Below are 25,468 nucleotides of genomic sequence, written 5' to 3'. Positions count from 1 at the left end.
ACCATCTTATCCTATAAAAGGCGCTCTAACTGAAAACCGAGCTGTGACGTATACTAAGTCGGACCCGTTTCCGTTTGGACTCCTTTCTAATATAAGAAGTTACAGAAGGCAGGGTTTTCTTAGAAGAGAAGGTCAGATAGGTGTTCACTCCGACTGGCAAAATTTCCATTACTGTTTTAATGATATAAACCCTTCAGTATCACAGTTCATGCCACATTTGGTTGGGAACACATGGGATGTTGATGCATAGTTCTTCCTATCCCACATTTTATAAGCTAGTTTCTTGATCATTATGACACCCCCACACTACCGTTTTTCGAGCCAGCCAACGCTAGCACTGTTGTATAGTGACGAACGTCGCGTATACGCCGCAGTGGCGTTACGTCGCCGCCGGGCGGATGTAGTTTCGACGCTGTGGCCACTGTGCGTGCTTTGGCAAGACGCTAACCTCGAAATGGTGGGGGGTCTCTATGGTAATGGTTTAGTAAATTTCTGATCTATAAACCTCCAACGCAACTATATGTCATACCTGAGGTACCCAAACGCGCGGTCGTCGTCGGAGAATTGAGTGCGGAATTCGGTGAAGTCGCTACCACGCGCTGAGCATATGATGCGCGCACCTTCGAATTTGAACACGGCCCTAGGACAAAAAAGTCTCGTTAGCACAGGATAACTACCAGAACTGCAATACAAAAGATTTATAGCTGCAACCAAGCTGTTTCTTGGAAGCGAAACGAATTCGGAACCATGGTTTTATTAAACCGCATAACGAACATTAAAATGGAACTTCGGGTGCTTCAAGAAAGACGAATTTCCTCTGTATTTAGTTTTAGCACACTCTGCAAAACTAATCTACTTTCCGTCACCTGACGAGATAATATGATCAAGACTACCGGAAATTGTAGTCAGAGCAATCTTTGCGTCAGGGAAAGTGGAACAATCAGTGTGTAATAAGGAAGTCGATTTATGCACGTCTGCCGTCTGCCTCTCAATCTGGCCTATTCGTTGATCTAAGCTCTGTTGCGGCAGTCATTTCCAGCGATCAGGGTAATGTTGGGTAGATCATGTAATTAAAATGAGTTTGAGGGAATACCTCATTTGAAAAATGATGCGGTACAATGTCCTACTTCAAACGAGGTGACGTAGTGGTAAGAATGTTTGCACCTACGGCAATGACTCAACAGACAGGGAATATTAAGCATACTTTCATAGCTTGATGGAATCAATTAATTGAATAACTTACGTGTTATGATATGGTATAAATAAATGCTAATTTTATTTAGTACTGTTGCAGTATGATCATGAATGTAAAATCATGATGAGGTCCCAAGTTCGATTCTCGATTTTTTTTTTCTCGATTCTCTCTTCATCTAGCGCCGCAGTGCAAACCTTCGGGCCACTGAAGTCGTCAAAGTACTTCCACAAAAAAATCGCTCTTTGCCAAAAAATTTAATACGGCACAACTTTATAAACGAATATTTCAATTAATATTTCCAGTTTAAAACTGTTTTCAATGTTCAAACATTAATTTTTAATTTAAGGGGGGTCAAATTACAAATAAATAAAATTTAAAAATTGAGCACATGTTGTTTGTCATAACTCATAACTAGAGGACGGAATAGAGAAATTATATTTACCTAAAACTTAGGAAAGGAAGTAATACATATAGAGTAGATACCACTTCTTACACGTATTTTTGTTGTATATTTTTGATATGTAACTAACTGTACCGCTGTACTGTACTGTTATTATAACCAATACAAATATCTAACAACACAAACAAAAATTCCTTCAATCAGATTGGAATCAAACAAGCGTCTGTAGCCATGCCGGGGCCACCGCTCTTACCGACTCAGCTGCATACTAACGGTGCGCGACTGCGAATGACTTCGATATACGACTCATTAGTAATTAGTAATCCTATCATTCGAATGACAAATTAGTAACCTACTAATTTTCGTAATCGAATTGAAGGATCATTCATTACTAATCCGTAGATTCCATAGAGCACTACGATATTCGTCATCACTTAGCCCTCTATGACAAATGGTAGGGGCATTCGGTCGGGTGTCACGACTCGAATGATTATAATGTAGAAACCATTGACCAATGGTCGGAACTCCACAGGATCATTCACCATGTCCATATCGAAACATTCCATTCCCAGTCACATTTACGGTATTTACCATAGATACATCAAAAAGGGCTAGGCAGAAATGCTCTATGGAATCCATAGAATACTAATTATTAATAAATGATCATTCGTATCATTCGAATACGAAAATTAGTAGCTTACTAATTTGTCATTCGAATGACAGGGTTAGTAATTACTAACGAGGCGAATATCGAAATCATACTCTTTGTACTTTATTTGTATTCGTTTTAAACGGCTTTTATGCCGCCAGCGGCATGCGCCACCTGTCGGACACTTATGAAGTTTCTTCACTCAGTCGGGTAACTTTACAGCTACCGGAAGCTGTATTTAATTACGCTAATTTAATCATTCAGAAATTGTAGTAGCCGAAGATCTCTTTGTGAAAAAGTTCGTTTCAGGAAGTACTGCCATCTTATCTGATCCTGCCGCTAAACAGTAATGTGAGCATTACAGCGTTCCGGTTTTGAAGGGTAAGGTGCTGGTGAAATTACAGGCACATGGTATTTATCAACTTATGTCTCCGAAGCGCGTCTCTTACCACCAAGCGCACAACTTGTTCGTCACCTGGTATTATAAAAGAAATGCAGAAGGCACTATCCACTGTGATCCACTATATCCACTATGTGCATTATTTCTCTGAAGCTTAGGTAAATATACTCAATCGTTTCCGGCGTTTAATATTAAGTATTGGTTTATTTATGGGCATTTTTTTGTATCTTTCTGCGATTGTAGAACTTAAATGTCTATGTAATGAGTAAACTCGTAGGTTAATGACCTCGTTATGTAACTACTTGAAAAGAAGTAGCGAGATAAATATATTAACTGATAGGTTCGTGTCACGGTAAATGCAAAACCAATGACTGAGTTAGTGTGAGGCCAGACGAGCGTAATTTTGTAAGTTGTGAGTTGCGTTTTATTTTGCGCTCGACCGAAATTCGGTTAATTCTTTTAAGCGTTTATACGGGGTGTTTGTGTCGTAATAGTGTAATGGATCCATAAAAAATAGTAGGCATTTATGAAGATTAGAAGACGATGTTAGAAAAAGAAGCTGGGTACATCCACTCAATATGAAACGATTAAAGTGTGGGCAGTTTCATATATCATATACAAGTTTATGTCAACATCCAGATGAATTTGTTAAGTACTACCACATGTCAATAAATGTTTTTCAAGATTTATTAAGCCTAGTAAAACCTTTTATTGCTAAGTCGGATACAAATATGAGACAAGCCATCAGTCCAGAGGAAAGACTTATAAAAAATTTCAAAAACTTCACTATATGATTTTTGTGATAAATTCCATAAACATGGACGTTGTTCAACCTCGGTGATAAATTTTTCGAACATTTTCGCAAGAAACATCTATACTCACGCGCATCCTATACCAAAGTGACCCCTTCCATCACCCCTACCTCCACTCACGCTAGCAGATAGGACCGAAAGTCGGTTGTCATTACGGCCGTGAGTCGGCAGATAACTCATTTTGCGTCGTCGCACAATGGGCCCAAAATGATAATTCTTGGACATAGAAATAACTTGTGGAGTATCGAGCTAATTTTATAAGCATAGAGTATAATTTCTTGAAAAGTTGATAGTTTCAAAGAAAAAAATGATTAACATTTTTGTATGAAGAATATACATTTTATTTTTTATCTCTTAATGTAGGAAACTGTAATGTGTGTGGTTTATTTACAGTATAGGTCCAATTATTCTCTATCAAGAAAAAAATAATTCATCTGCAGGTACTTGCGGCTTTAGGGGTAAAAAGGTGTCAAAATTTTAGATTTGTTATTTATTTTTTAACACAATATACTAGTTTCTACTTAACTTTCGTGTTATTGTTATAACACTCTCTAAATTACACTAAAATTAATTTTTCTTTAGTCGAAGCTCATGTATTTTGTTAAAAAAGTACATAAAAGAGTTAGCAATTTTGCCGTATCTTTACTTACAAAGCCGGAAGTACATGCATGATTGGAACTATACTGTAAGTAACCCACGTACATTAAATTTTCGTATATTTTGAGATAAAAAATAAAACGTATTGTATGTATGTATATTATTTCTCCATACAAAAAAAAAATATTTTTTTTCTCCGAAATTATCAACTTTTCAAGAAATTATACAAGAATAAAAGTTGTTAGGAGTGTTATTATCTATCATATAAAAAAAAAATTAGCTCGATACTCTACAAGTTATTCCTATGTCCAAGAATTATCGATTTGGCGCCCACTGTGCGTCGTGAGAAACCGCACTATTTATATGAAACCGAATGCAGCGCAAAGTGCGCAACTAAAAAAACGCAACTCACAAAATTACGCTCGTTTGGCCTCACACTTAAGCTATTTGTTCAGAGTTTTATCTGATTTGATTGGTGTAAAGAAACCGACTGTTGTTAAGCGAGTAAATTTTCCCTTATTAACCGATTTGAAAAAAAAGGAAGAGGTTGTTAATTTACGTGATTACTCCGACATCTGTGAACCGATCGATGGAAAGAATCATAGATTTTGATAATTCTTTTTTTGTTGGAAAGGGGATATCTCAATAGCGGGTAGATACCCGCTATATTGAGATCAATACCCTTTCAAATTTGAAGAAAACAGTCCACCTCTAAAGGTGACAAATTAGGGGCCGAATCCGGTTTGTTAGATTTCACCCAATTTGCGTTAACCGATTTTAATAAAACTTGGCAAATAGATTCAGATTTCAGAATGAAACTTTTTTCACACGAAAACTAAAACATTCTTAATTTAAAAAAACATGATAAATTTGATTATTTAGCTTTTCAATTGTTTTTACATTCAGCTTTTAACATGAAGATGAATACAGCGAAAATCAGAGTAATTTTCGAATACGAATTCCCACATGGGGTTAACGCAGCAGAAACTGCTCGTAATGTCAATGCTGTAATGTTTATCTTCGTAATGTTTTTCTTTGGAGAGGATACTAATGAATGCACCGTTCGTTTTTCGACAACGAAATTTCGACACAAAGAATAAACCACGAGGAAGACCAGTCACTAAGGTAAATAACGATGAATTGAAATTCAATTTGATACGTCAAACTACCAAGGAATTAGCGGCATGGTTTAATATTAGCATGCCCACAATACGACATATGGCATTTGAAAACAACTTTACCATTATTGCTCCATGATAACGCAAGACCTCGCACTGCTCGAAAAACAGTTTTAACACTATAAGACCTGCAGTTACAAACCATCCGTCATCCTACATACTCGCCAGAACTTGCCCATATTTGATTTTCAAACTACTGTTTTCTATGTAATTGCAACAAACTTGGAATTATACAATAGCAGTAAAATTTTATGTTCTTCGGGATAGGTTAAGGCGTCTAATTGGCCATAATTAAAGAAGTATACCCTGTGGACGAGGAAACTAGAGGTACCCCACGGCGTCACTCATACCGCTGTCGGGTGGGATTACAGCTCGGAGAGCGCATGTCCGTGTGGTGTCTCTCTCCAGACAATGCCACATCCTTTGTCCTGCCCTGCGTGTCTCTACACCTGCACACGCGAGGACCTGTACAACGCCACTGATAATGCTATCTCAGTCGCTAAGTACTGGTCCTCACAAATATAAACGTCGGAGTCGACACGCCAAGAAGAAGATTGGCCATAATTGCCAGATCTAAGATTGTAATTTTCTTTAATAATTTTCTGACATTTTTGCGCGGCTTATTCTTTACGGTGGCCATTTTGAAAACCCGCTCAGTTAAGCAGAAACCAATACTTTCAAACCAGAAGCAGCCTTTTGACAAAAATTTTACTTAAATTATTGTGAAAAGAAGCGTTGGCAAAAAATAAACTTACCACTCAGTGGGGGTAGCGTCAGATCTGACGTCTTCGTACGCTGAGCGAATGGTATCGCGATCGAGCCCCGTCGTCATTGTTACCTGTAAGCGAAAATTATTACTAAATTAATCCGTTTCTTTGCCCTGCAACCAGGCAATCGCTAGTGTCTACAGTCGCCTGTAAACTAATATATATACCAAGAAAGTACTACAACATCGTTATCATAATTCATGATAACGCGTTGGCTATTTATCATGAATCGAAAATTAAATTGTTCTCATCGGCGTAAAATAATGTGAATCCAGAATTCATAGAATTTTATGCAATCATTGCGTAATAAGGGTTCTTGAAGTGGAGTACGGTACAAGATTTTAAAACCTAATTATGCAATGATTGCATACAATGAAAAATAATTAAACACTATATTTAAGTATATTTTGTTAATAATCCACGACAATAAACTACAATAAAAACCAAACAGATGCTACAAAACAAGTAATGAAATAGATAGAATAGCAGTGTACGTGATTGGCCAACTACCGCTTATATTTTAACCAATCAGGAGGCAGTAGAGTGTTTGAGTAGCGTCATATTTGATATTTTAATTAGTAAAAATAATTTTTCGACTCGTGCATCCGACCAAATGGCGGATGATTGTGCTTGAATTCGACTTAGGCGAATGATTTGCCCATTCGAATGATTAGTATTAGTAACATTCAAAGTCGCGCATCGCTAGGTCAGAACTAAAAAGAGCGCCTTTGCGATATGATTTTGGTGGTAAAAAACAGTGCCCGTGTATTTAGAAATCAGGAGTTAGGCTCAATTTACAATGCCGCGGAACAGAGTTTCTACTCTCCCATTCTCCTACCGAAACAATTACTGTCAAATAATTAATACTCGACCAAATTAGGACGCACGATGCGAATGAAGCCTCATACTTGATATTGTTTTTTGGTAGAGTATCACATATTTGACAGTAGGCAATTGTTTCGGACAAGAACGGGAGTGGACCCCCAGAATGGACGCGATTTTTTTAGCATAATGAAATGTATACTCCGAATTTCGGAGAATTCTCGCGCAATTTCGGGAATTTCCATAGCGACCGTATCGTATCTAGTTTGTACGTTCATTATGCCGTGTACAATTTCGTTACAAAAATTTGCTTCCATTCTGTTCCGCGGCAATATAATTAGAAAAAAAAATGAGCTTTAGAAAAACTGACATCCTTGTTTGTGACGTCACAACGATAACGGCACCATATAACGTAATATTGTATTACGTTACGACGGTTTTACTAAAAAAGGGCAGAGGGCGCTTCTACCACTGTCTTTAGTCATAATTATAATAAGTTTATAGAAGATAAGATTCTTACACTAGCGTCACAGTACAATTATGAAAATGTAATTTGTAGTAGTTTAGGAAATGAAACTATTTTTCCGGATGTAAATCGCGTATATTTGTTTTTTCAAACAACCCAGTCAACCGTGGCCATGAGACCTGTAAAGGGCCCGCCGAAACGTCGGTTTGTTTGAAAAAACAAATATACGCGATTTAAATCCGGAAAAATAGTTTCATTTCCTATGTGTAACAATCGCGAAAACGTAAGAACTTGATATTGTAGTAGTTTATTTATGAAAACAATGACCGACATAATATTAATACGAGGAATAAAAATAAACTAGTTGCAGCAGTCGTCTTCATAAAGTCTCAAATTCCAAGGGGGCAATGTATACGCTTCTAAAATTCCTATTGACGTTTAAAATTTGCCGTTTATGAGGTCTAAAACTATTACAGCGAAACAAACACTTTATGCTAAAAGGTTATTTATACAGCTTCTGCGTACGTGGCTGACCCAAAAATCTGCGGTAGAGACCCGTTTTATACTTGCAAGTAGTCTCGATCTATGTTATTTGAAGTAAATATTGTAACTTTTTTATAATATCAAGTGACGGGACGAACAAGTCGTGCGCCTGATGGTAAGCTACACGCCTGTCCACAACAGTTGCAGAGCCGCTCAAAGCTTTAAATCGCAAAGATATGAGGGGCACTGCCATTGCGTCTATTACCCTGAGACATAATACAAGTCCCATGTGCCTGTAATTTCACCAGCGCCCGTACCCTTCAAAATCGGAACGCAGTAATGCTAACATTACTGCTTGGGAATAGGTAAGATGGCAGTACTTCCCTGGACGAACTCTTTCACAAGGAGCTCTACTGCTACTAAATATTGTAATAATAAATGTATTCAAATGTGTGTTTACAAAGAGCAGCCCCTAGAGTTTCTTGCTCGTTCTTCTCAGGGGAATCTGCCTTACGAATGAGCTGTAGAGTTTAAGCAATATGATTATTTCAAATGTTATACAAATATCTCTGGTATTAGCTGAAATATCGAAGCCTTTCTCATTGATTTGTCACTCGCTCGGAGCGATGGGCTTCTTGATAATGTATATGGCGAAAGAACGGAGTAGGCTACTATCTGTATTCCCCGAAAACTAAATTTGGGGCTATTTAAGGGGGTGACGTGTGTTAGAATTAGAAATCTTTTTTTTAACCGACTTCAAGAAAGGAGGAGGTTCTCAATTCGACTGTATGTTTTTTTTTGTATGTATGTTACGCGATAACTGCGGTATTTAAAATGTATATAAGTTAATAAATAAATAAATAAAATAAATAAATAAATAAATAAATTTGTGAACCGATTTTCATGATTCTTTGTTTGTTGGAAAGGGGGTACTTCGGTAGTGGTCCCATTTCATTTTGAAGAAAATCATCCACTTACAAGGGTGGCTGTTCAGGCATGCAGATTCATTTTTATAAATAGCGCTTAAATTTTACTTAGGAGCGTATATTTTAATGGTTGATTTTGCTATTTTTTTAATTCAAGGCGTTTTTCTCTCACTATACTTAGTAGTAGTGAGAACCGATTTTTATTATCTCCAGTGTCAAGTCCTGTATAGCAGCGAATTTAAGGATATTTCAATAAAACTTAGCAAATAGACGTGTAATTCCACGTACTTTTGAGGTCGGTTTTCTTATTACTATTAAAAAAGAAATGCCGTTCTAAAAAAATATCATAGTTTTTTGCCGGCGTTAAATAGTCAGAAGTTGATTAATGACCGGCATTAATCAAGTACGGTTCGCGAAACTGTTTGGTTCGTTTGCGCCGAAGTGTACTACATTACGTTACAAAATAAATTAAAAAAAATGTATCGCGAAATGACCCTCTTGAGCGATGAGTGCAAAACAATTGAAAGAAGCAATAAAACAAGTTACGACAATGAGTATACCATTGCTGGGTTACAAAATACCTAGCGTTTAAAAAACTGCTAATTGACAATTAATCAGACTGTAATACGGCTAAATAAAAGTAGTCCGCATTCTAATAGAAGTTCGCGCTTCTAAACACGTCACAACTCGTGGCCGATTTATAGATTGGCGCGCTATGTGATTGTTAATTCCATATTTTGCCACTAGTAGCGCTGTAATACAACAAAAATGGCGTTACCTACTTAGCTGTGTGTGTCAAAATAAAGTGCTAAAATAATGTTCAATTTTTAAATTTATTTATTAATTAATAATTAAGTTTTTATTTAATTTATAACCATGATTGGCAAATGCAGGCTAAGTTTTATTACCCGTTTAATAACGTCATTCTAACTGAAAAACATCTATAGCAAAAGATTTGGCGGCAACTTAATACAATCGTATCTCAGCCCACATGCATTTAAATACTGATTTAGGACATGTTTATTAAGAGGGAGCATGCCCAAAAAGTTTTGACGTTGGCTCCGCCCAAATTTGTGAAACAAATATATGCCTGAAGTTCGCGTGACGTGCGACAGGAGTTGTTGAATTTTGCGCATTAAAAGTACCAAATTCGTTTTAGCGGAATAACTCTAAAACTAAAGGGATTAAAAAAAATCCGTAGTAACAGTTGTCAATCATGCATAAATACAATTAATTATCTAATTTTTGTCCTAATAACCTGTAGCATTTCGAGGATAAAACGAAAAAATGTGAAAATTAGAGGTCATTTCGATATTTTTATCTATCGAGGAAACTTTATTGTTTTATGTTTCTGATTAATGTCTATGCTAGAATATATCGTGTAGTTACACATACAATATTTTATTTTTAACTTTAAAGTGGATATACCCCTCTAAAGTCAAATCGAAGATTAGGAATTTTTCCTCTGCTCCCTCTTAACACGGTCCCAAGAAGCCTAAAGTAGATGGCGCTCGGGAAAGACCAGAAGAGTAGTAACTGCTACTTATCAGAAACAGGAACGGAAATTTTCCCAAAAAATATGCTTATTACATAAATATACTGTCTGTTAATGAGTTTGGAATAATAGACATCCACTTGCACTCTCCTGAGATGACTATTTCGTTATTGATGACTACGTCACTTTTTCATACATCATCATCATCTGCCTGTAGCAGTGCATTGTTGGACATAGGCCTCTCCCAAGGCGCCATTTCGCCCAGTTCTTAACCTATCGCGTCAGTCCATCTGGCCAGGGGGCGTCCTACACTAATTGACAAGCCGTGGTCTCCACGCAGGAGCTCGTTTCCCTCATCGGTTATCGGTTCTTTTCGTACACCCTCGTTTATTTGGGTCATTTTTAGCCGGCATTTTTATGAACATACTCAATTCGGTTAAGATTAGACACCGAAGTCCAGCTTTTCCCAAGTTTCCAACCACATTGACGATATTCGTGATCAAGTGGCTTGTACACCGGTTTTCATGGTGTCGCCAACTCTGAGGTCCCGGGTTCGTTCTCCGTTTTATATATTGTCTCAGGTCTGGGTGTTTGTGGTACCGTCGTACCTTGTGTGTACCGTCGTTGTTTCCGATTTCGACAACACAAGTGCTTTAGTTAAAGTTATTCTACGAAAATCCATCTGTTCCATGTTGTGACCGAACCATTGAACATTGCCATTTATATCCTAGTCACTAAATCATCCAGTATGCAACACTCTCTTGTCATAATATTTAAAGACTTTTTAAAAACGATTTAGTTCTATTAACTAGAAATTTCCTACTTACTAATACCGATAAAATTACCTTAGAAGAAGAAGAAAAACCCGAATGGTTGGACTCATTGTTAGATTGCGTATCCCCCACCTCACTTGATATTGAACCATCTTCTTTGCCTTCCTTTACAATAGCATACAATTCATTTATTCTATTCTTCAGTATTTTAATTTCAGACTTCAGCTTCCGTCTGTCTGTGGCCACTTCCTCCAAACCAGAGACTTTATCAGAAAACTGACTCACAACTTTTTTTAGATTATCAAAATTTTTCGCCAGAGTATCGAACTTTAATAAAACATTATCTTGACTATCGTGGACTTTACTTATGCGTTCTTGAAGTACCTTGAATTTATCTTCCATACCAATTGTAAAATCATCCATAACAACTGTCTTTAACTCTCTGTTTTATTTTGTACAAGGATGTATGTACAGAAGGATATGTATCTATTATTGTTATTTACAAGTATATAAGCGATCTGTACATAATAACATAGAATAAAATTAAACTAAGATATCGTTTGTTATACTTTTTCAATATTTTGTGCACTGTTTTGTGTCGGATGGTGTAGGTTTTGTCATTGTTGACATTTTGTCAGATTTGCTAATGGAACAGTCAGCGTTTTGGAATGAAAACTTTATATTGCTGTAGTTGCAGACTTTTTTAAAAATACAATGAAGGCCAAAATCTCCTTACAGCGAAATAGTTACATGCTTGCGTAGAACACAGTCAGCCTTAATACAAATTACTTGGAGTTTAGTATACACTCCGTTTGACGATCTGATGCAGCAAACGAATAGCAAAAGGCGAAGACTGGAAAAAAGCAATGCTGTATCTTCATTCTTTTTTTCTACATTACTGTTTTTTGTTTAAGGCTGCGATTCCACCTGAGATGTGTGAGCTAGCTAGGTGGTGCGAAGTGAACGTGGTAAATAATTAAAAGTTTGCGGAACTCTGTGATTTTTTTTCAGGTTTGAACTAAACTAGTGAACTATATTGACGGGACGAATAAGCCGTGCGCCTGGTGATAGGTGACAAGCCTATCCGTAACAGTTGTAGTGTCACTCAGAGCTTTAAATCTTAGGGGCACTGCCACTGGGCTTTCACCCTGAGAGTCCCATGTGACTGTAATTTCACCAGCACCCTTACCCTTCAAAACCTGAACGCAGTAATGCTCACATTACTGCTTGGCGGCATAAATAAGTAAGGTGGCAGTACTTCCCTGGACGAATTCTGTCACAAGGAGATCTATTGCTACTAATGTAATATTATACGAAGATAATATAATTTATAATTCTTTATGACTTATAGATGTTAATTTAACCAATAAAGAATGACTATATCTTTACCAAGCTGTGGTTTCAATTCAAATACAACGGCGGTGTCCAATAAAAAATAGAAACAACAATTTCTTCGTATGAGATTCTTCTGCACTATGAAATTCATTAATAACAGAATTTGTTATAATACCTTAATAAAGGAGAAAGTCCGTACATGCACGAGTATGTAGATTGAAGTTTTATTGCAACCGCGCAAGAGCACACCGAGTCTGACGTTTTGGAACCGTGTTTATCTCATCGGTATAGAGTTGAATTTAATCCTTAAGTGTCATGTTTGACGTGATCTTGACCCTGTACCATAAGCCACTAATTTGACGAGGTGTAACGGACTTCGAAGTAATTCAGGTTGATGCGTGTAACTAAAGCAGTTAAAACTGAATTAATATAAACTTCATCCAATCAAATTACCGACCGAATTATTATCCGAGTATAGTAGAACACGACATTGCAATAAATTCTTACAAAAGAATGATTTTATAGCTGGTTTTTCACGACAGTAATTAATAACATCGTTGAGATGTTGAGCTAAGATCTTTCAGAGAAACTTCCTCTGAAATTCCATTGGCGGACAAAAACCGACGCGGGCGCACGCGCACTCGCCAACCGTGAAGTCGTCTGCAAATCACTTTCTTTTCAGTGAAAATGTTCTGAAATTAGAGCAAGATCGCTTGTGGTGTATTGTATAAACTTTTAAGAACTTTGCGCGACGAAGACAAAATCAAATAAAACTTTTTTTATGGACGAATAAGTCTTGTGCCTGTCGTTAAACGGCACGCTTATCCATAGCAGTTGTAGTGTCACTCAGAGTTATAAAACCGCAAAGATCTGAGGAACAATGCCACTGCGCCTGTCACCCTGAGACATAAGTCACGAGCCTTGCCTGTAATTTCACCAGTACCCTCCAAAACCGGAACGCAGTTACTCACATAGTAATGTGAAGCAGTAGCTTGGCGGCATAAATAGGTAAGATAATAGTTTCACAAGGATCTCTACTGCTACCGAACTTCCATAAGACCTGATTACGGAATGACTCAATTGATTTCAGTTATTTTTTAAATTTAATTAATCTACTTCAGTTGCCACTTCAGGCTATTTTGTATTCGTTGTAAAAGAAATTCAAGGCAACAGCCCCATATCTTTCTACATTAGTTTTGATTATAGTGCTTCCCTTCCTGCCGACCCTAAACGAGAAGGGCGCTATGGGTCGTATTCCAGAACTGTACTCAATGCTCAACTCAGGGTTTGAGCAGACTTGAGTATGATTTCAAGCACTGGAAATATGACCCTAAAGGCAAGGACTTGAGTATGATTTCTAGTGCTTTGAATCATACTCAAGTCCTGACTTGAGCATTGAGTAGAGTTCTAGAATACGACCCTACGACCTGCGCGAGCATGCCCGCGCAGTGCCTTAGGTAAGCCGCCCCGGGTGCACGTACAGCACCTTCCCTATTTTCCAGGTAGGTACCGGAGCTGTAGGCACGCCCACTTCCCGTCGCGCTCTACGCAACTAACGGTTGCCACCGCTGAGCCGTTGACTTTAAGCCGACTACCAAATCTACTCTTTGGTGGCGGAGTTGTAAGTCACGCTCACTTCCCGAACGCCGAAAAACGGAGTCTGTCCAGTTCCCAAATTCCTACGCGACTGGAGGGACCTGAGGATGTCTATTGTCTAGCTCATGCATTCGAGGCAGCAGTTGTTTCAGTTGAATGTAAAAATATTTCGATATTCGCTGCTAATAAACGTATTTTGCCATCATATATTATTTATAGTGTATCGCTTAGCCTCTGAACAAAATGAACTAGTGTCGGAACTAGTGACGCTAACGTTTGTATTAGAGCAGTTCGAGCGCACGGGATCATTAAGAAAATGAGATTTAATGATTTTGTTAACGAGACTGGCTTACTTGCGGAATTTATAGGGACTAAGATGACTGTAAATTTTCAATAAAATAAGTAGTTTTTTTCCAAAATCGGTCTTATTATTATTATGGATTATCTATTTTAGACTCTCGAATCTCCCGTGACGTGAAACATAAATTTTTAATTAGTGAACGGGAGAGGTATTCCATTATTTTCTATTTTAGACTTTTATTATTGTTATATCCATTTTAGAGTCAATTTTGATTTTTTCAATGGGAGAGTGTCGTATCGAGCCGGATGGCCTTCTGCATTTCTTCTTCTGGAAGCGACACGCCGAGAGAAATCCAACCGAGGCTATTGGGATTATTATTATTAGAGTGGCTTATTTTGGGTTTATGCAGCCCCTCGTCACTGTGACCATTCACTGACTTCTTGTGATTACTAATTACAGTACGGAGCCAAGGGCAACAACATCAAAGAACTGAATCGGTTTTGGGCTTCATTGTTCTTGTATTTTTGCAGACCAACACCACTTAATTGTAGCAAGACCGAGACCGAGATCAAGACTGGGTGTGCATGACCAAGGCCAAAGGAGGGGTTTGTCTCTACTTGGTCTTACTTGGGAAACACTTCATTGCTTAATAGTAGCTATAAAAGTGGAACTACTCCACCTGCAAAAGTTAAATAGCTTGTATAATATAATAGGCTGTTACTTCTTTACGTTTTCTCAACCACTTTCGGAACTTTCTTCTTATTAGTACTAAAATCTTACTTGTCACCTCCCTTACATTCCCACTCATTGATTATGCTGATGTCTGTTACCCTGATCTTAATGAATATCTATTATATAAGCTTGACCGCCTTCTTAATAATGCTATCCGTTTCATCTTCTGCCTTCGCAAATTTGATCATGTTTCCTCTTTCAGGGCTCAACTTAAATGGCTCCCTATCTGTATACACAGGCAGAAGAGACTACTCTGCACGTTGCACTCCATTCTTTTCAATCCTCACTATCCAGAATACTTGAAATGTAAATTTCAGTATCTCTGTGCCTCTCATGACCGCCCCCTATGATCCATTAACTCTCTTGTACTCTCTATTCCTCTCATTCATTCTGGCTTCATGTCTGATTCCTTCACTCTCCATTCAACACGTCTCTGGAATGCTCTTCCAGACTCCAACAGAAGGTCTCCTAGTTTATCCTCTTTCAAAAAGAATGTCCATGAGCATCTTTTAAAGTGTTTGTCACAGCGATAACCATCATCATCTTCTGTTATTGTATGTATTATATATAAATATATGTATTATGTATACAGATAACATGTATATGTTAGGTTTGTTTGTTATATATTTGATGATATATTTAGTTAAATTATTAATAATTTGCCGCATTCGTGAATTTCGTTTTCCTCATAAGTTGACTCGTAGAGAATCCGCCTTTTGTACCATCATGTCTTGTGGTCAATAAAGTTTAATAAATAAATAAATTCATCGTGAAAACAAGACTTTACTAAATATTCCCAAATAAACTTTTCAATTTGTATTGATGTCAGCTATGAATTGATATATAATTCATGTTTGGCCGTCATTATGTAAAAAATATCTAATAAACAGTAGAACTCGTCTAGGGAAATACTGGCAAAATACGTACTATCATCACACTTGCAGGTGAAGTATGATTGCACGCAGGCTAACTTGGATATAATGCCCCAAATAAAACACTAAGGCCTAGGGCGAATCTCGACTCCGAAAGCCGTCTTCGACTTCGGGTTTCTAATAGAGTCTCATTCGTAATTCCTTATTTACCGCCCTTAATCTACAATGAACTATTCTGCCATCAAGGCAATAATTAAAAAAAAATTACTGCGTTCCGGGTTTGCTGGTGAAATTATAGGCACATTGGACTTGTAAACATTGTGTCATAGGGTGACGACCTTTGAGATTTAAACCTCCGAGTGGCACTGCAACTTTTATGGGTAGACGTGATGATTACCACCAGACACGTTCCTTGTTCATCCCGTCAACTGGTATTATCAAACAAAATTGAATGCAAAATCTTCAAATGCCTTTGTGTTCTAAATTGTCTCTAATCACAAAACGTGATTAACTCGGTTCTCCATTTAGAATTTGATTCCTAGAGCGATTATTTGAGCGTTTACACCGCTACAAGCTTAAACCTAACCCACAAGTAATCACAAGCATATTTAAGCATTACACTAACTCAATGCGCATAAATTACGTTACGCTAACTAACTGCTAACGTAAAAGTTTACAATCGTACCTAAACTGACGGCAATTACAACATTGCTTGAGAAATTGTTAAGATTTTTGAGGAATTAAATATGACCTATCTTCAGCTGTTCGTACATTTGTCACTGCTTGTAGTATACATAGACTACATTTATAGTCTAACTGCAACATGTGGTGCGTATTGCTTGGTTAGCAATTAAGTTTGTTTTATTTTAAATTGTATGTTTTGTCGCTTATATTCTGGAGACCGAACAATAAACATCTCTCATTAAATCAACGCATTTCACTCTACCATCTACGTCCATCCTTTTTAATAATATGAGATAGCATAGAATATATTTATATTTTTACAATAAGATTCCGGAGCATATATTAAGTTTATCATTTCCTAAGTTTAAAAACTACATTAAAAATATTTTGATCGAATAATCATATTACAAAATTGAAGACTACGTGTTAGATAAAGATGTATGGAAAGACGACATGACTCCAGAATCCACACAAATTTGATTCAAATTGTATTCCATAGCATTTAAGTTTATTTGAAAAGAGCAATCCCTAGAGTTTCTTGCTCGTTCTTCTCAGGGAGGTCAGCGTAGTGAACGAGCAGTAGCTTAAATGTGACGCTTTCAAATGTAAATTTATTTTACCTATGGAATAAATATTCTTTGACTTTGACTACATATATAACACGTAAGAATAATATTAAATTGTTTGTAAATTAATAAGTAAATTTTTATTGAATTGTTGAGTAATTATTAAAATTTTCTTGTAATTAAGTTAAAAAAAGGTGTTTCAACACGTAACACACAACACATTTTTTTTATTAATAAGAGTTTGCTCTTAGACAGTTGTCGACTTGAGGCGATCAGAAAAAAATTTTATACCGTTGCAATAGGAGCGAAAAAAGTCGTCGACAATGGACGACGCAACTCGAAACAGGCTAAACGCATGTCTTTTTCGCTCTTATTGCAAGGACACTGAAAGCCTATTCAAGGTGTCTACATAAGTAATACCCGACCAAAACAAAAAACGCATGATGCGAATGAAGCTTCATACTTGTCATTTTCTTTTAATCTGGACGTGTGTCCGGACGAGAACGAGAGTAAAGGGCCTGTAGCAAATAATCTCAGTACAGAGTACTAAAAAACCGACCACAAAAGTCATTCATCCCCTAGTTTGCCACCCTTAGAGGTGGAATATTTTCTTCAAGTTTAAATGCCACCACTAAAGAGGGTCTTTCCGACAACAACAGAATCATCACAATCGGTTCCCAAATTCGGAGTTATCGCCTAACAAACATACAAAAAGTAAAAAGAAAAACACACAGTCGAATTGAGAACCTCCTCTTTTTTTTTGAACCTCCTCCTCCTCGCTTGGCCACAATTTCACCTGATGTGACCGACAATGGTACGCGGTTGCTAAAAATGCCTATTTTCACTAGTCTTGAATAGCCCCAAACTGTACTTTTCGGCCGGTAAAGTATTCCATTTCTTTGCCGTACGCATCAGGAAGGAGGATGCAAAGCGCTCAGTGCGAATGAGTGGTATATCAACGACATAAGGATGGAGTGTTCCGGACCTTCTAGTCGACCGAAGGAGAAACGGTGAGGGTGGAACCAAATTGAAAATTTTGTACATTTGAGTAATAAACGCGTGTCTTCTTTAACTTGACATTGGCGGATTCATCAAATTCAAATTCAAATTCAAAATAATCTTTATTTCATAGGTAAGCATTATTACACTTGAAATCGTCACAATATTAAACTCTACCGCTCATTCATAAGGCAGATTACCCTGAGAAGAATGAGCAAGAAACTCTAGGGGTTGCTCTTTGTAAATAACATTTACAATATTTTTTTTTTATTTGAAACATCAGAGATCGAGACTACCTCCATGAGCTAAACGGGTTACTACCACGGATTTTTGTCATCCAAGTACGCAGAAGTTGTATAATAACCTTTAGTATAAAGTTTTTGTTTCACTATAGTTTTAAACCTCGTGAAAGGCAAATTTTGTATATCAACCGGAATCTTGTTATAGAAGCGTATACATTGCCCCTTAAATGATTTTTTGACTTTGTGAAGACGACTATCAAGAAAAGCTAGTTTATTTCTATTCCTCGTATTAATGTTATGTCTCTCACTATTTTTCATAAATAAATTACTATTCCTTTTAACATAAATTACATTTTCATAAATGTACTGTGAGGCTTAGTGTAAGAATGTTAATTTCCTTAAACTTATCTCTCAAAGATACTTTGGGGTCCAGATTGTAAATTGCCCTAACTGCACGTTTCTGCAGGACAAAGATTCTACTGATATCGGCGGCATTACCCCAAAGCAAAATGCCGTATGTCATTAGACTGTGAAAGTAGCTGAAGTAAACCAATCTAGCGGTTTCGACGTCTGAAAGTTTCCTTATTTTTTTAATCGCGTACACTGCAGAGCCGAGCCGTTTTGATAACTTACTTATATGGGGACGCCATTGCAATTTAGCATCTAACGTTATACCTAGAAATATAACTGTATCCACAAGATTCAATTTTTCGTTTCTAACTACAATGTTTGTAACCGTCTCTCTAACATTGGGTAATGTAAATTTAACATTGGGTAATGTAAATCGATTGTATCGATAAGGTTATGACACCAATAAGCAAGAAGAAGAAGAAGAAGTGGAAACAGTTTTTTATATAAACGGCAAAACTAAGCTAAAAACACAATAGCATTGCTACTATTCTGTTTTTAGTCTTCCACCAGGATGCTTTTTTTTTAATAAAATGTAAGTACGCATTTGACCTCCATCTCACTAGTGCAAGTATGCACACCTAAATAATACCTATTCACTCTCACCTTGAAAAGGCCCAAGTTATAACGTTCAGGGAACAAGTCTGCAGGCAGGGAATTTCACTCCATAGCCGTTCGCCATATAATTGTGGAAGCGTAACGCTTCGTGCGAATCTTTGGTATATCCACAACATAGGGGTGGAACTCAAGCCTACGCCTAGTCCCCCGGTGATGGAAAGGGGAAGGCGGAATTAAATCGTGTAATTCCATCGCATACTCTCAGTGATATGTCCTGTAAAATACCGATAACTTTACGGCGTTCTTCAAGGCTCTGCAGCTTCGCATCCACTAATTCCGAGTCACCTATAAGCCTCTTAACACGGTTATCAATTGCATCCAAGATAGTCAAATTATACTTGAAACCGTCACATTGACGCATGTTACACATAAGTTTTACGATAACTAATGCTTTAGACTACGTGACAATTCAACGGTATGCGATGCAATGAGGCAAGTAAACCATATAATAATAGACTAAATGAACAGGATACAAAGTACGTTAACCCAAATGTGTCATAAACATTAGCCAAATAAACAAACTTTGTGCTATTTTAATAAATAGAACCCTGTGACAGTTCCGAGTAATTTTAAACCACGTCACGGGGAAGTGTAGTTAGTAGGACGGAAAGAAATTCAGGTGTCGCAGTAAATGTGCCTAGAACTATCGCTTAAAATGGATTGTTTCGGTTGCGTCGATTATGATATTAAATGATGGACGGAGCTCGTGCGCCTGATGGCAAACGACATGCCTACTCACACAAACTAACATACCAGTTTGCAGTGTCACTCAGAGCTTTAAATCGCAAGGACACTCAGGGCCAATGCCCTTAATAAAATTGACAAGTCCATTCGAAGCAGGTATAGAATTTTTCTCAAACACTGTGAGGAAATAATAAAAGACCAAAGAGAGGATGATGTCTAATAGAAAAAGTAAAAAAATATTATTTAACATTAAAATTTATAAATTTGCTAAAAGAAATGTTATTGTTTTTCCAGGCACACTAATAATAGTCTGCTAAACTTCTGATAATGTATTTGAATATATATCTATTACAGTATTTAAGTTATCGCTCTTTTAACTAGAACTCTTTTCGCGACCAAAATACAAAAAAGACGATAAAAACAAAAGATTAACAAAACACATTGACTAATGCCAAAACACTTTAGTTTAAATGTTACCGCCATTTTCTTTTTTTTAAGCGGTACAGGTAGGTATTTTTAATTCTCGCAGTTTTCATAACTGCGAGAATTGGCAGTTGGCTGTATGAGTTTTTCTTTAGCCTGCTTACATAGTTCGTTATTGGTAGGTAGATTTAAAAGCTAGAGAAGTGTACTGTAACGGATTTTTTACTTTGCAGGCCTTGGCCGGGAAGAAGTCGCACGGTCCATAAATGACAAACTTTCCGTGTTCGTTTTTTGAAAGTAATACAAACATTGCCAATCCAGGGCAACCGCTCTACTTACATATATAAATACCACATAAATACAGAAAGATAGAAGGTATTTTTCTTTTATGTCGATCTTCGCATTAATTTGCTGTGCGACATAGTAACAGGTGACGAAACATGGATTTATAGTTACGATCCCAAAACAAAGCAGCAATCGAGCGTATGGGTCTTTTGATATGAGCGGAAACCAACCAAAGTGGCGCGCGTGCAAAGTGCCTCTAAGCGGATGATTGCTTCTTTTTTAATAAAACTGGATACGTGGCTACTGTTGCTTTGGAGAATCGTTGTACCGTGAATAGTGATTGGTACACGACCATTTGTTTGCCGGAAGTTATTGATAAACTCCTTCAAAATAATAAAGATGATACGGCGTTTACGGTGCAAACGCCGTATCATCTTGCACCACGATAATGCCAGTTCTCACACGGCCAGACAGACAAATGAATTTTTGAAGGTGAACAACGTTGATCTTATGAGTCCCGCCTGGCACCTTGTGACGTTTATTTATTTCCAAAAATTAAGAACCCGTTACGCGGTCAACGATTTGCATCACCTGAAGAGGCTGTCAAAGAGTATGAAAAATATGTGTCAGAGATTGTCACGGAGGAGTGTCATAAATGTTTTCAAAATTGGTTCATTCGTATGAAAAAGTGCATTAACGCTAACGGGGTATTTTTAGAAACAGTAAATTCATTTCTGACCATTTATAGTATTTTTTTCTTACTCATTGCGGAAACTTATAGTGCGCCACACGTATTATCTTCAGGGCTTTGTAGATGTTTGCTGAAGACAACAGTGATGATTTCATGACAATACTAAAAAAAACTAACCCCCTAAGATGCAGATTACGCTATGCTCTCTACAAAACCTTGAAGACAATCGCAGACAAGCGTGAAGGCCACACCAAAAATATTAGATGGAACTACTCAAGGGTTCATATCCGGAACGAATTGTTCCAGAACGGTAAAAACGTGGCCTGCTTTTTTTTATAAATAAACAATTATATACTAACAAATTTCTATGATGTTTTTTTCTGATAGCAAGTGACGGGAAGAACAAGTCATGCGCCTGGTGGTAAGCGACACGCCTGTTCAATGCCACTCAGAGCTTTAAACGGCAAATGTCTGAGGGCCACTGCCATCGCGGTCGTTACGCTGAGACACATCGACTGTGAACCGGTACTATCTCAATTTTGACAACATTACAGAATGAAGAAGAAACTGGTTTGCGTCATTTATATAGCATCTGGTTTATTAAATAAAAATACGTAATTTTTAACTATTGTTATTACACATGTTATTAAAAACAATGGAATTCTTGCAACGCTGTGGAATATGAAATAACACTTATTTCATCAAAAACTTATTAAAAAGTGAAAACTTTAGAATATTGAGACCGATATGTGGACAAGTCCCATGTGCCTGTAATATCACCAACACCACAAATTCGGAACCCAGTAATGCTCACATTACAGCTTGCTGACAGAAATAGGTAAGATGGCAGCACTTCCCTGAACTAACCCTTTCACAAGGAGCGAATATAATTTATAATTTTTTATTACTTGTAAATGTCAATTTTACCAATAAAGAATGACTATTTATTTACCAAGCCGTGGTTTTAATTCACATACAACGGCGGTGTCCAATAAAAAATAGAAATAACAATTTCTAGCTACTAAAATGTTGCTAATTGATGTCAATAAAAAAACAAAAAGTAGGTAAAGAAATTTTGTACCTTTCTTTTGAAATCAATCAAGCTACGGTTTGTATAAAAGACTGTAGCGGTAAGCTATTGAAGACGTTATTAACAAAACGTCTTTCTTCAATGCCTTTCATACTACAGCTGCATACTGCCCAAACACAAGGTCAACATTCTACAGAGCGTAAATACATCATGACGCATGCGCGAGTTCAATGGCTGCGACCGCGCACAGGAAAAGTAATTCATAGTGTGTTACAGGGAAACTAAATAAATATACCTAAATCAAAAGAATTTGTCCCCAAGACATAAAAATTACAATATGGCGTACTAATCCAAACTTAGTATCTGTGTTACATTTTCACGCCTAAACCTCTGAACCCCAATTTTGACGGATTTTGGTATAGAGATTGATGGGGCCTAGGAGAAGGTCATAGGCTACTTTTGTCACTGAAATAAATCTTAAAGGGGATGAAATAACTCCTTGTGAACAAGCCTGCCGTCAAGCAATACCTAATGTCCATTTACGATTTAAAGCTCTGAGTGGCGCTGCAACTGTTATGGACAGGCGTGTAACTTACCACGAGACGCACGACTTGTTCGTCTTGACATTTGATATTATTAAAAAAAATAGGGGACGAAACTTTGTATGGAAAACCAATAAAAGTATGAAAGTTAGTACAGTACTCGAAAAAGGTACTTTTTTATTCTCTATTTATTTAGGGGCTTTGGTTGTTATTGAACATGTCAGCCCCATTAGAAAAACAACACCTCAAGAAAACACTTAATAAAATCCAGACAGATAAATCAAAATACCTAACCAATCATGTATACAAAATCTTCGCGGCACTACTTGTTGGCTCAGACAAAACAGATCTAAACCACACAACATTAACGCAGAAGATATTCCGTATAAATCCACGAGTATATAACCAGAAATAGAGACCAAATAAGGGCCATCCACCCCTGGCAACTCGTGAGGGAAATGGGTCTTTTATATTACTTTTAAATATCAACTCTCGTTTGCGCTGAAATAACAAATTGGCAAGCTGAAACAGTACAGCTCCAACAACTGACTTGTGGGTACGTCTCCATTCCAAAAATATTCTGTATTTATTGTAATAAAGATAATATCTCTAACAATGGGGGCTGTTTTCATTCGGTGGTGTGAGAAAAACAACAAAACATCTAATTACAAAACAAACGGAATCATATTTCATCGGTAGTTAAATATTAGGTAAATATGTCATTTTTAAATTTTGGTCCATTATAGCAAAGTTCAAGTTAAACCGGTCGATTTGAAGTGAAACAATTGACGACACCCGTCAATTCGGAAAGTATTCGAATGGAGTGGTTCTTACCACTCCATTCGAATACTTTCCGACAATATGTCAGTACTACAAGCACTAAACAGCTATGACATAAACTCAGAGCTCATTTATGAATGCCATCAAGCACTCGTGGATGTATACAAAACCACGTAACTCTACAGTGGATTAAAGGACACAGCGGCTCACGTGGCAATGATGCAGCAGATGAACTAGCCAGAAAAGGGTCTGTATGTCTCAGAGTGACGGGCGCAGTTGCAGCGTCCCTAAGATCTTTGCGATTTAAAGCTCTGAGTGGCACTGTAACTGTTACGGATAGGCGTGTCACCTATCACCAGGCGGACGACTTATTCGTCCGATCATTAGATTCATAATTTTTTCCATAGGTAAAATTTTTACACTTAAAAACATTGACTTACAAATAAATGGACGACGGGTCTAATACAAAAACCACGAAAAAAATGTCCCAAGTCAACCTATTCGAAATTTAAATTGTTATGTCATCGCAGTATCGCGCTGTCCGTAGAACAAATGAAGACTAAAGCGGAGAGTCGCGCCCTGATACGATTTTAGCGCCTTACAAGTGCGGACACTTTTTAGCGCGGACCCGACGTCCATATAATTGTAAGTCAATGCTTAAAAACGTAATTTTTTAGGCTACTGCTCTTTTCAAATAAACTTAAAGGCTATAGAATACATTTTGAATCATATTTGTGTGGAATTTAACCTCATGTTGTCTTTCCATACATCTTTATCTATTAAAATATTTTTAATGTAAAGTTTAAACTTAGGAAATGGTAATCTTGATATATGTTCCGGAATTTTATTGTAAAAACGCATGCATTTCCCCATAAAAGAATCGTTTACCTTAGTCAAACGAAATCTTGGCAATCATGAGTTTGGACTTAGTTCTAAGGTTAATATTATGCATATCTTCTTTCTTAACGAAATTAGCAAATTTTTTTCAAAAAAAGTTCATTCACCTGACCATACGTCTTAACCAGTACATATTTGATTAATTTTGCTATTTGAGCAATTTATATCTTTCTCGCAAAGATTTACACTCATATTAAAAAGGTAGGCATATGATCGTTAGTGGAGTATTTTCGCTTTTGGAAGCTGAGTAAGTGTGGCTTATTCAATTACGTCAAAAAGGACTCTTTCATCTCACTAGCTCGGAAAGGCTTTCGTATTAAAAATCTGCGCGCAAAAGCGTTTATTACCTACCCGTGATACTACTAGGCCTGTTGGTAGTTCCACGGGAGATTATTATTGCCCGTCTAACTATTAGTAGTTCCGGTAGTTCCACGGGAGATTATTATTGCCCGTGGAATTACTAGTAGTTCTGCTGGTAGTTCCACGGGCAACAAACGGTTTTTTCCACGCTAGCGTAGACAAATTTTTTGAATTTCGAACTTGACGATCGATGCGACTGTGGTGCACCTAACTTTTTCTTTCGATGAAAAAAAAACATTGTGACATGTTTAACTACGCGATTGGTTGTACATTATTAATGAAATAATATCCGTTGGTATATTTTATTCTTATTATTGTTGACAATAAATTGATAACGATAAGTAATTTTGTTATAGTTCAACTGTTTTTTTTTTTCTTCTACCATTTTTGCAAAGTTGTTTTTCGTTTCGTGGCTTGAAACGCTCGCTACGTTCAGGATTCTATTTTTGAAGCTTAGACT

The 25,468-nt window shown here is 37.0% G+C and overlaps 1 protein-coding gene across 3 annotated transcripts in view; it reads right to left on the bottom strand.

Moving 5' to 3' along the window:
- The window catches only part of LOC113227757 (coactosin-like protein), a 67,734-nt gene that overhangs the window by 10,727 nt on the left and 31,539 nt on the right, over positions 1–25,468 (bottom strand). The window contains exons 1-3 of one of the 3 annotated variants that reach the window (XM_026460751.1): positions 11,036–11,401; positions 5,987–6,069; positions 530–640 (exon numbers count right to left, since the gene is read on the bottom strand). In XM_026460751.1, coding sequence (XP_026316536.1) covers positions 530–640; positions 5,987–6,069; positions 11,036–11,386 — 545 coding nt within the window. In that variant the 5' untranslated portion in view covers positions 11,387–11,401. Of the gene's footprint in view, positions 1–529; positions 641–5,986; positions 6,089–11,035; positions 11,402–25,468 lie in introns of those variants that run through there. The other 2 variants (XM_026460752.1, XM_026460753.1) reach the window with 2 other exon arrangements.

This window comes from Hyposmocoma kahamanoa, unplaced genomic scaffold (assembly GCF_003589595.1).
Source record: "Hyposmocoma kahamanoa isolate Upper Pololo Valley unplaced genomic scaffold, ASM358959v1 215, whole genome shotgun sequence".
Classification (NCBI taxonomy): Eukaryota; Metazoa; Arthropoda; class Insecta; order Lepidoptera; family Cosmopterigidae; genus Hyposmocoma; species Hyposmocoma kahamanoa.
The sequence above is the reverse complement of the archived record's forward strand: the minus strand, read 5'-3'. Positions and strand labels throughout refer to the sequence as shown.